At 29.0% G+C, this 12,520-nt stretch overlaps 2 protein-coding genes across 3 annotated transcripts; one reads left to right on the top strand and one right to left on the bottom strand.

The window, feature by feature from the left end:
• Window positions 1-1,500: 1,500 nt before the first annotated feature.
• Window positions 1,501-6,265, top strand: LOC130898594 (QRFP-like peptide receptor). Of its 2 annotated transcripts, none has more exons than XM_057808002.1 (7): window positions 1,501-1,828; window positions 3,082-3,261; window positions 3,785-3,927; window positions 3,981-4,298; window positions 4,371-4,457; window positions 5,762-6,063; window positions 6,118-6,265. In XM_057808002.1, exons 2-7 carry the CDS (start codon window positions 3,095-3,097, stop codon window positions 6,211-6,213), a joined length of 1,113 nt encoding a protein of 370 aa, XP_057663985.1. In that variant the 5' UTR covers window positions 1,501-1,828; window positions 3,082-3,094; the 3' UTR covers window positions 6,214-6,265. The 2 variants fall into 2 exon arrangements, with proteins under 2 accessions (XP_057663985.1, XP_057663986.1); XM_057808003.1 differs by having other exon boundaries at window positions 1,757-1,828; window positions 3,823-3,927.
• Window positions 6,266-7,000: 735 nt separating this feature from the next.
• LOC130898591 (vesicular inhibitory amino acid transporter) lies at window positions 7,001-12,397 on the bottom strand. The gene is made up of 4 exons (XM_057807995.1): window positions 11,753-12,397; window positions 10,281-10,647; window positions 8,220-8,693; window positions 7,001-8,145 (listed from the first exon to the last, which is right to left on the bottom strand). Exons 1-4 carry the CDS (start codon window positions 12,146-12,148, stop codon window positions 7,802-7,804), a joined length of 1,581 nt encoding a protein of 526 aa, XP_057663978.1. The 5' UTR covers window positions 12,149-12,397; the 3' UTR covers window positions 7,001-7,801.
• Between the last annotated feature and the right edge of the window lie 123 nt (window positions 12,398-12,520).

Genomic DNA, 12,520 nt, shown 5'->3' with positions numbered 1-12,520 from the left:
TATAAATCTATGATGAAAAATCAGTTTTGTGTTCACTTTTACCAAAAAACCTCGAAAATATAGAAAATACTCAGAAAAAAGTAGAGTTTTATCGTTTTTTCCGAGAAACAAATGGAATTTGGACTTAAATGGATGAACCGACTATAAATCTATGATGAAAAAGCAGTTTTGTGTTCACTTTTACCAAAAAACCTCGAAAATATAGAAAATACTCAGAAAAAAGTAGAGTTTTATCGTTTTTTCCGAGAAACAAATGGAATTTGGACTTTAATGGATGAACCGACTATAAATCTATGATGAAAAATCAGTTTTGTGTTCACTTTTACCAAAAAACCTCGAAAATATAGAAAATACTCAGAAAAAAGGAGGGGTTTTATCGTTTTTTCCGAGAAACAAATGGAATGTGGACTTTAATGGATGAACCGACTATAAATCTATGATGAAAAAGCAGTTTTGTGTTCATTTCTACCGAAAAACTTCGAAAATATAGAAAATACTAAGGGAAAACTAGATTTTATCGATTTTTCTTAGAAACAAATGGAATTTGGGTTTTAATTGATGAACCGACTATAAATATATGATGGAAAATCAATTCATGATCAAATTAGATCCCAAAGCATCAAAAATATGAGAATCGCCAGTCCAAAAATCTTTATTTAACCCAGTTACATTGAGCATACATATAATTCAGGTTTGAATAGATGAACCGACTATAAATCTATAAGAACCAATCTATTTTCTATCCATTTAGACCAAAAAACTGTGAAAATTTGAAAATCACTACATCCAAACCTTCATTACATCCATTTTTATAAATATATAAATCAAATTTGGGATTAAACAGATGAACCGACTATAATACTACGAGAAAAAATCGCCGTTTTATCAATTTACAGCACAAAACTTCATCAATATTTGAATTACCACAGCAAAACCTCAATTGAAACCAATTATATTGAGAATAAATAAAAATCGGGCTTAAAAGTATGAACCGACTATAAATCTATAAGAAGAAATCAATTTAGGCCCCAAAACTTCAAAACTATGAAAATTACTATAGCAAAACCTTCAGTACACCCAGTTTTCTGGGTGTACTTTGACTTAGGGCTTAAATAAGTGAACTGACTATAATTCTACGAGAAAAAATCAATTTAGACTAAAAATTTCGAAAATGTGTGACTTACAACCCTCCATTCAAACTAGTTATATCAAGAATAAACATAATTAGGGCTTAAATGGATGAACTGACTATACTAGTTCACAAAACTCGAAATAAGAAGCAAATAAAATTCAATCTAAAAATGATGAATAGACTATAAGTTTACGAAAACATCTACAATAATTAACTCATCAAAAATCTGTTTTTTTTTGACTGATTCTTATTATTATAAAATGCATTTCAAAGTTCCCCAAAACAATAAACTAAAAATAAATCGTTTACTGTAAACTAATAAAAACTACGAAATTATAAACAAAAATTATTTTTAGCATTAATTGGTTAAGTTTTCGCTAATAATTTAAAGCAGAAGGTAGATTTAAAAATAGTCGATTCCTACAATACGCAATACGTATTTTATTGAGGTTAGGTTTATTTTCTTTACACCCAATAAATTTAGTCAAAATTCTTTAAAATACCGACATACAACAGGGAAGATACCGGGGGGATTTCCATGGAGGGGGAGATAAACGGATCGCGCACACACTCAGGTGTTTGGAGGGATGCACAAAAAATCATTCGGAGAATGAAATTTCGGCTATATTGAAGTTTCCTTTGTTTTTTTTCGAATTTTGAAGTTTATTTGAGTTGTAAATAGAAGTTATAGTACAGGTAAGTCGAAAATATTTATTTTATATCAATTAATCGTATAAAAATACGAAAAAAATCGAAAAAATTCAGTTAAAATATTACTTCATTTGAAAATGAACGGACTATAGATCAAGCTACTAAAAAAATTTTATGAAAAGTGAAATAAATGAATAGAAACGATTTTTTTGGAAAAGTTGCTACATAATTCGTGTAATTTTTCACACTACGAGTCTTTAAAATACAGGAAGTCTAAATAAAATATTATTTCATTTGAAAATGAACGGACTATAGATTAAGCTACTAAAAAACTATTACAAAAAGTGAAATAAACAAATAGAAATAATTTTTTTGGAAAAGTTGCTACATAATTCGTGTAATTTTCTACACTACGAGTCTTTAAAATACAGGATGTCTAAATAAAATATTATTTCATTTGAAAATGAACGGACTATAGATCAAGCTATTAAAAAAATATTACGAAAAGTGAAATAAATAAATAGAAACGATTTTTAGTAGTCGCTCGGTAATTTGTGAAATTTTGTACACTGTGAGTTTTTAAAATACAGGGTGTTGAAGTAAAGTTTTATTTTCAATTAATCTTTTATAAATACCGTTAAACATTGAATCTTATTCGAAATATAAATGGATTTAGGAATATTTACTTGATATTTTTCAAAAATTTTAATACTATTCGTTGATAATATATGAGGTGAAACGTAAATTATTCCTACATATATAATTTCGCTTATATTCATTGAATCACTAAACTATGAGATTTATAATCGATCCCTATACATTGAGAAATATTTAATTCATAAACTATCAAAATTTTGCATTTTTAAAAATAATAGTTTCCGATAATATACGGTGGTTTAAAATTAACAATTCTTATAAACTAATTTTTTCCAGATACATCTGGATATAACTTGAAAGCCATTTTTTATTTATATATATATATATTCGTAATATACAATCAAGTCTACACGTTGAGATAAATATTTAGCAGTCGATTCGATCATAAATTCACTTTCTTACCTTCTGGTAAATATTAAAACGAAAATAAGCAAAAAGTGAATTATTGACTTTTTTTCTTTTCATAGAAAAGTTAATTACACTATCCTACACAATTTTGATATTGCTAATAGTTTCCAAATAAAAAAAACAATATATGTATATGTGTTACAGTTTTTTTGTCCACCAGTGTTATTATTAAAGTTATTAAAACCAACAGATGTCCACGACATAATTAAATTAATATATTTATTTACTTCCAGATAAAAATATATCATGAACGATTCCAATGGAACAAATTTTGAAATTGACGTGAATCGTTTACTAGAAGAATTCAATAATAATGATTACGTCCTGATAGGTATATATATACCTGTTTTTTTAACTGCTTTAGGAGCTAATTTACTTTTTATAATCGTAATTTCGAAAATTAGGATAAAAAGGTAAGTAAGAAAATAACAAAAGAATCGTTAAAATGTGTAACTTCCATCTCTAAATACGAAATGAATAGACGCATCGATATTAAATTAGAATATAAAACTTACCAGTGAAAATATAGATTCTAATTGATGTAATCCAATTGTTTTGTCAATATAACACTAAAACACCATGAAAATTCACACTTACAGGGTGTATATTATTAATAAACTACTTAAATAAACTTAAAAACACTTATAAACTAATTAACGTCATGGCAGCTATGAGAAGACAACATATATATAAAATGGCGCGAATGATTATGATTTTACAACGTTGTCACTTTTAGTAGATTAATTTATTATAATTTTTATACGTCTTTTATCATTTTTTCTAATAATCTTATCGATTATTTTTTATTTATAAACATTATTTCAAATCATTATACTAATTTATCTATTTGTATTCGTTATATATTATAAAATAGTTATAATAAATAAAACCGGCAATGGCGCACGGTTTCTGAGACGTACGATTTTTGCATTGCAGAACGAGTAATTATTTTTTATTAAATTTATCCACGGCAGATTTGTTTGTTACCCTTATTTGTATGCCAAACGCTATGTGGAGGGCATATACGACGTTGTACAGCTTCGATAGATATAGCTGCAAAATAATAGCTTACGTAGAATGTAAGTACAGGGTGTTCCAAAACTGCGTGAGGTTTAAAAAATATTTTTTTAAGGTATCGCTGTTGCCACTAGCATTCTGACTATAACAGCTATGGCGATGCATCGATATTTCGCCATAACTAAACCTCTTATGGGTTTGTTGTACCCACCTTTCGATAAACGCGGTTGTCTTGTTAATATTAGTGGTATTTGGACCATTTCCATGGTGGTATTTTGTCCGGTTTTATGGGTGTATGATTTGGAAGTGGAAAATATACCATTACCCGATAGGAATATTTCTGTTTACTTGTGTTTGGAAAATTGGGATGATTTTTTTATATCTCGACACGTTCTTGGAATAATTTGGTTCACGTTCATATTTTTAATACCAGGTGAGGTTCAGGTCTGGCCTATACGGTGGATTGTGATGTGATACGTTCATTTTTTCATGGTTTTTTTTTCAGGGTTGATAATGACGTTTACTTACACTACGATGGGACGAACCCTTTGTGCTATTAATGAACTTTATGATGATTCTCGATATCAGGCAGGTTAAAAATTTTTTTTCTGGTAATAAATCATATCATTTAAACCTATTGGATCGATTTAAATACGTTGTAAGATGTTTGGAACAGCATGGGATAAAATATTTTTAATTATATTTAGCGAACCATACAAAATGGTATTTTGTAAAATTTTACACAGATTAACAAGAAAAAGTTACGTGAAATGTCAAATTTTCAAGTTTTTATTTCAGCTAGTTAGCGAGATATAGAGTTTTAAAGTTGAAATTAAGAAATGTTTTCTAAAATACCTCGTATTTTTTGAATGAATAAAGATACAATATTATACCAAACATGAATTGATTTATAAATTATTGTTTCACGTACTCTCACAATTTGACGTTTCTAATTATTCTAGTTTACGAGATACAGGGCTTTAAATGTGACTTTTCAGTAATTTGAAAAATAACATTGTTTCGTAAAATACCTCGTAACTTTTAAATGAATAAAGATAAAATATTTTACGAAACGTCAATTGATTTATAATATAATGTTCTATATTATGAGAATATTTTATATTTCTAATTGCTATAGTTTACGAGATACAGGGCTTTAAAATTAACTGTTTAAAAAATTAAGAAATGTTTTCTAAAATACCTCGTATTTTTTGAATGAATAAAGATATAATATTATACCAAACGTCAATTGATTTATAAATTATTGTTTCACGTACTCTCAAAATTTGACGTTTCTAATTATTCTAGTTTACGAGATACAGGGCTTTAAAAGTGACTTCTTAAAAAATTAAGAAATGTTTTCTAAAATATCTCGTATTTTTTGAATAAATGAAAATATAATATTATAGCAAACGTCAATTGATTTATAAAATATTATTTCACGTACTCTCAAAATTTGACGTTTCTAATTATTCTAGTTTAGGAGATACAGGGCATTAAAAGTGACTTTTCATAAATTTGAAAAATAACATTGTTTTATGAAAAACCTCGTATATTTTGTACAGCACAAGATGGAATACAGTTTTTGATGTCATTTGATTGAGAAATTGTTGTACTATATTTTACCATATTTGGATACATTCAATGTTTCTAGTTTACGAGATATAAGACCTTAAAGTTGACTTTTTAAAAATTAGAAAAAAAGAGCATTGTCTCATAAAATAGCTCATATCTTTCGAACGGCTCTACTTAGAGTCAAATTTCAAAAACCACTCGATTTATAAACAATTTTTCTATAACAGGTCAAATTTTTGTTCACGTATCGTTTTTATTTCACGAGATATAGAGCTCTAAATTTAAGTTGACCGTTTATATCATTAAATTTTTTGTAGTCAGGCAACGTAATAGTGAAAAGAAGAAGAGTAGCTTACGTATTGTTTCTCCTAGCCGCAATATTTGCAATTTGTTGGCTACCAATACACGTTTGGATGTTAGTAACCGATCTAAAATCAGTATCATCAGACGACGAATCAGCAGACAAATTTACCCAACAGAAAAGTCGTTACTTGCTACTTTTGGGCCATTGGAATTCAGCTTTGAATCCAATTGTTTATTTCACTTTATCAAGAAAGCTAAGAAAGTCGATTCAAGACCTATTTCGTAGGACTACATGCGAAGGACAAAGAGAAACATCTAAAGTAGGTGGAAATATCCACGTAGAAAACAAAAATTCGTTTGGTTTGTTCTTGTAGGTAACTCTCATCAAATTGAACACGTTAAATCGTAATTTACCTTTACAAAATTCGAAATCTACTACTCAGAATACGAAGAAAAACGAAGAAATCTAATAAATTTTCCTATATTTACATATTTTTTTATTATTAAATTTGTTTATGAATATACGGAAATCGCCTTAATTTTGGATACCCCTGTATACTATTTGAAATATTTATGTCACACTTTGACATATAAGCGCGATCTATCGTTTTTTAACGGAACCACAACACCAGCAATCGCAATAATACTACTTTTCTTACATTAATCGCTAGTTGCTGATAACATAGAAAAATTTTCAATTAATATACAAATATACTTATATTTTCGAAAAAGCATTTAATTAAGGAAATATTTATTATTAATAACTTTCGTTACTAGTAGCAGCATCTACTGTCGAGTAACTGAACTACAAGTTGAACTTTATTTGATATTAATATCCACTGTCGATAAAGTAGATAACTTCTAAATTAATGTAGCTGATGTATTATCAGCACCATAGGCGTCTCATATATTTTATTTATTTATTACTTTTAATATTTTTTTATTATAGGGTGTTTCAAAAAAATATGATAGAAGGATATAAAATGATTTATAACAAAAAAAAATTTCGAATTCAAGACAAAAAGAGTTGAAGGGAAAATATTGATATACATTTTTTTTAAGAATTTTGTCGAAACTACTGGATTTATTGTAATTAAATTTCATACAAATATATTTGGGAATCATTGCATTGCATACGTAGGTTTTGTCTATATTTTTTCGTTGACATGTATGACAAGTGACAGATGACAGTTGTCGACGTAAACACGTTTTATTTTGGTTAGATAAACAAATGAAAAAATTCCCATTATCGAAATATGTGTTTAAATACATTTATTTATATATTTTTTTCTCATTACACAATTAAATCCTTATAAATATGAATCCTTGGAAGACATACGTCATTTGATTACCACAGGATGTATTGGAAGACATATAATATTCAACACAGATCAAAATGGAAGACACGTTGTTGTAGAACAAATCTCGAAACGATATTTTGGAAGTTCGTTGTTTTTTTTATGGTAAAAAATCTTCTGTTACGTCGAAATTCTTCTTTTTTTTTCAATTTTCACCAATAACTTTTCACTTGACACAGTTTCAAAAGAGAGCGAGAAGAAGATTCGTTCTACACGCAGTATATGTGGAAGACATTTTTTTTTTTGTTTCTACTTACCTTAATAATAAATTTTATTACTTTTACTGGTAGATACATATACAAAGCGTTCGATAATATATAAATTTTCAATAAAAAAACTTTTTTTAATAAACCTTTTTTTAAAAAAATACGAGACGACTATGTGTACCAAAATATAGAAATTCAATAGTAGAAAAACGTCGCTAGTGCCATCTATGAATCAATAGTAAAAGTTTGTAAATAAACTTATTGTATTATTAGAATGATTTACAGCATACAGGGGGCGATCAAAGTGTTTAAATTAAAATTTTGGGATATAAAAAAATTTATATATTTAACTAACGCTTTGTTTTCGCTAATTTCCTCAATAAATATGTCCATTTGAGATCGAAACGTAACAATTGACATCAATTCTCATTTTTTTTTCAACAAATTTCTTACATTAAATATATATATGTATATGTATAGTTTCGAAAAACGATTTAGAATGGAAGACCGATAGAAAAAGCTTTAATTAAAGCTCTACCCGAATCGTACATACCTATAAAACCGAAAAAGAACCCCAAAGATATGATGAAATAATCTAGAACCACCCCCTTCATATCTAGACTTTCTTTTTTCAATTGTAAATGGAAATAGCAAGGCCATATGAAACTCAACATGGTACCGGTGAAACTACCAATGAAACCCATCAGAATCGAGAAATGGGGTATAAAACAAGCCATCAAAATAGTGAAAACCACTACCCCCACCCTCCAAGCCAAACCCCAAACCTTTAGATCGCCGTCCAACGCCCAGATCGTATTGAAAGGTGTCTTCGGCTTACCTGTAAACAATTTATAAAATAATTAATATTTTTTTATGATTTGGGAGCGATTAACTTCGCATATTAGTACGTACCCCTAAAAAACGAGCGTTCTAGTAGCTCGCAAGCGGCGTAATACGGTAGAGGGTAGCTCAATAAGGCTTTAACGACCAAACACACGTTAACCAACCCCTTAAAGCCGGCCGAAGGTAAATTATTAGTTATTACTTGTTGCGTATCGTTTTGGAAGGTCAAAAAGCAGACGTATCCGAAGAGGGATTTGAATACTGCCGCCCAGACGTGCGACCAATCCAACATCCATTGAAATTTATTTGGTTCTTCCATATTGCCTTCTAAAGTCGGTAAGAAAATTTGGGACGTGTACGAAAATACGATAACGCCGAGATTTATTGGAAAATTTTCCCAATCTACTGACCATTTTACTTTCCTCCAGCCCCAATCGCCGATGTAGATGAGGCAGTAACCGAGGATGATGACGTTTATGAAGATGTGTGACATCGTACACCAAAACGACAATAAGCTGACGCTTTTTAAAGACTTCAGAAAACCTAATATAAAAAAAATCACTTTATTTAATATAGTAGGTTGTATCTGTCAAACGGTTAAAAATAGAATGTCATCTTAAACGTCATTCGGTTTATAAATAATTTCTATATAATCTGTCAAATTTTGACATTTTTATTATCACTTGTTTACGAGATACAAGTCTTTAAAGTTGACTTATCGAAATTTTGAAAAATGACATTGGCTTATAAAGTATTTCATATCTGTCAAACGCTTAAAAATAGAATATCAAATAAAACGTCAATTGATTTATAAATAATTTATATATAATCTGTCAAATTTTGACATTTTTATTATCACTAGTTTACGAGATACAAGTCTTTGAAGTTGACTTATCGAAATTTTGAAAAATGACATTGGCTTATAAAGTATTTCATATCTGTCAAACGCTTAAAAATAGAATATCAAATAAAACGTCAATTGATTTATAAATAATTTATATATAATCTGTCAAATTTTGACATTTTTATTACCACTAGTTTACGAGATACAAGTCTTTGAAGTTGACTTATCGAAATTTTGAAAAATGACATTGGCTTATAAAGTATTTCATATCTGTCAAACAATTAAAAATAGAATGTCAAATGAAACGTCAATTGATTTATGAATAATTTCTATATAATCTGTCAAATTTTGACATTTTTATTATCACTAGTTTACGAGATACAAGCCTTTGAAGTTGACTTATCGTAATTTCGAAAAAATGACATTGGCTTATAAAGTATTTCATATCTGTCAAACAATTAAAAATAGAATGTCAAATGAAACATCAATTGATTTATGAATAATTTCTATATAATCTGTCAAATTTTGACATTTTTATTATCACTAGTTTACGAGATACAAGCCTTTGAAGTTGACTTATCGTAATTTCGAAAAAATGACATTGGCTCATAAAGTATTTCATATCTGCCAAACAGTTAAAAATAGAATGTCATGCTAAACATCAGTCGGTTTATAAATAATTTCTATATAATCTGTCAAATTCTGACATTTTTATTATCACTAGTTTACGAGATACAAGTCTTTAAAGTTGACTTATCGAAATTTTGAAAAATGACATTGGCTTATAAAGTATTTCATATCTGTCAAACAATTAAAAATAGAATGTCAAATGAAACGTCAATTGATTTATGAATAATTTCTATATAATCTGTCAAATTTTGACATTTTTATTGTCACTAGTTTACGAGATACAAGCCTTTGAAGTTGACTTATCGTAATTTCTAAAAAATGACATTGACTCATAAAGTATTTCATATCTGTTAAACTGTTAAAGATAGCAAATCATATTTACCGTCATTTGAATTTGAAATAAACGTTTCATATTTTGTCAAATTTTGACATTCATAATATTGCTAGTTTACGTGATATAAAGCTTTAAAGTTAAAATTAAGAAAAATGACATCGTCTTATAAAATAGCTAGTATGTTCGAAACAGTTATATTAAGAGTTATATTTCAAACACCATTCGAATTACCAACAATTTTTCTATAAAATATCAAAATTTGACTCGCCTATCTTCTATATTTTACGAAATATGGGGCTCCAAAGTTGAATTATTTACTCACCTAAAGGTATCAAGAAAATGCCGACCAACATCATCCAAGATCTAGTGTCGATGTCTCCATCGGGAAACGTGCCAATCATCAGATCGCCGCATACAACGACGTATAAGATACACGTCATCAATAGTTCAATGACCTGGGCTATACTGACGATTCTACTTCCGATTTTTTTGCCGAAACATTCTTTGGCGATAGCGACGTATGAATCTCTAACTCGGATTTGTTTGCCTGTTTGGATGTCGAATTCGTAAAGGCATTCGACGAGAATCTTACCGGTATAACAGCAGATGTAGGCGACGCCGATCATGGCTGCGATGGCCCAATATCCCCCTTTAAGAACGGCGAACGGCAACGAAACTATAAACATGCCCTATGGACATTTGACAATTATTTTTGGTCATATCCATGACGTAGTCTAACTATTTGGCTTATATCTTCGAAACCGTTCATCGAAACTTTTCGTATTTAGTATCAATCGATAGCTAAGAAAACATACTTCGTACTTGCAAAATTTCATTTTTGTAACTATTTTATTTTTTGAGATATGTAGCGTTAAAGTTGGCCTTAATTCTAATAGCAATCAATTTTTCTGCAATACTATATCTTTTGCTAAAACCCTCGTAACGAACTGAATATTACCCAAATTGATTATTTTCATATAAAAATCTATAATATCTTATTGAAAACGCGTCACTTCTACTAATTTCTGCTCTAAACCTAGTCATCTTCAGAAAATATTCATGACCCGGTCTCACTTTTGGGCTAATATCTTCGTAACCGTCCAACAAAACTTATCGTGTTTGGTATCAATCGATAGCTAAGAAAACATACTTTGTACTTGCAAAATTTCATTTTTGTAACTATCTTATTTTTTGAGATATGTAGCGTTAAAGTTGGCCTTAATTCTAATAACAATCAATTTTTCTGCAATACTATATCTTTTGCTATAACCCTCGTAACGAACTGTATATTATCCAAAATTGATTTTTTTTATATAGAAATCTCTAATATCTAATTGAAAACGCGTCACTTCTACTAGTTTCTGCTCTAAACCTAGTCATCTTCAGAAAATATTCATGACACGGTCTCACTTTTGGGCTAATATCTTCGTAACCGTTCAACGAAACTTATCGTGTTTGGTATCAATCGATAGCTAAGTAAACTTACTTCGTACCTCCAAAATTTCATTTATGTAACTATTTTATTTTTCGAGATATGTAGCTTTAAATTTGGCTATAATTTTCGTAATACAAAATTTGTTGCAACTACTTTTTTGGTACCCCTCGTAATAAACTGATTATTTTTATTTCTCACGTGCATGCCGTGTGTTTTTTATATCCATATAATTTTCAGGATTTTCGACACGTGAAAATTAGTATTATACGAAATTGTTAAATACGAGGGTAATATGAAAATTAACGAATATATATTTGAACTATTATGGTAATTAGAGACTGAATAGAAAAAATAATCACCTGTATAGCATTCGTAACATTCCACGCTGCCTGATATTCATTGATTTTACAAACGGTTCGTCCTTCAACAAAATCAGAACTTTCCGAAAAATCAACAGATGACATCCTACTTTGATGTTTCTCGTAAACGTTATTCAAACTGCTATCTTGTATATTGGAATCGTTGGACATAAAGGGATTTGTCCCTTTCAAATTCGTCATCTCGTGGTGTTCGTCCAACCCTCCATGATTCACTTGATTTTGATTAGGAATCTGAGCGAAATGCACCCTTTCCCTTTCAGCCTCAGAGGGTTCTTCAGACGATCTATTAGAGGGTATAATCTGTCTGCGAAGTTGATTTGCTACGTTTACAGCTGCCGATAGAGGAGGAAGACGAATCTGTCCTAAACGATTCATTTTTCTTTTAGATTTTTTCTTCTAATAAATGGTGGCACTAAAAATCGATATTGCAACCCGTTTCTCGACGAAATTTACATCCAAATAGTTTAAAAAGCACTTAATACTGTATTTTAAACGAGAAATTTCAACATTTTCACTTTTTTTAAACGAAAATTCAGTAGAAATGTATTTAATTATATATAAGAGGGTAGTTGGACCATCGCATCATCTCTAAGAATTTGACATGGCAACGAGTTAACTGGAGTTGCGTAATACTTATCGTTAATAAATATAAATGTTATTTAATAAAAATAGTTTTAAAACGTATTTTTATTAATGTATCGTATTCATATAAACTAATTAAATAATATTTGATACGTATTATTATTT

This window comes from Diorhabda carinulata, chromosome 10, assembly GCF_026250575.1.
Source record: "Diorhabda carinulata isolate Delta chromosome 10, icDioCari1.1, whole genome shotgun sequence".
In the NCBI taxonomy this organism is placed as follows: Eukaryota; Metazoa; Arthropoda; class Insecta; order Coleoptera; family Chrysomelidae; genus Diorhabda; species Diorhabda carinulata.
This window is presented reverse-complemented; position numbering and strand designations above follow the sequence as displayed.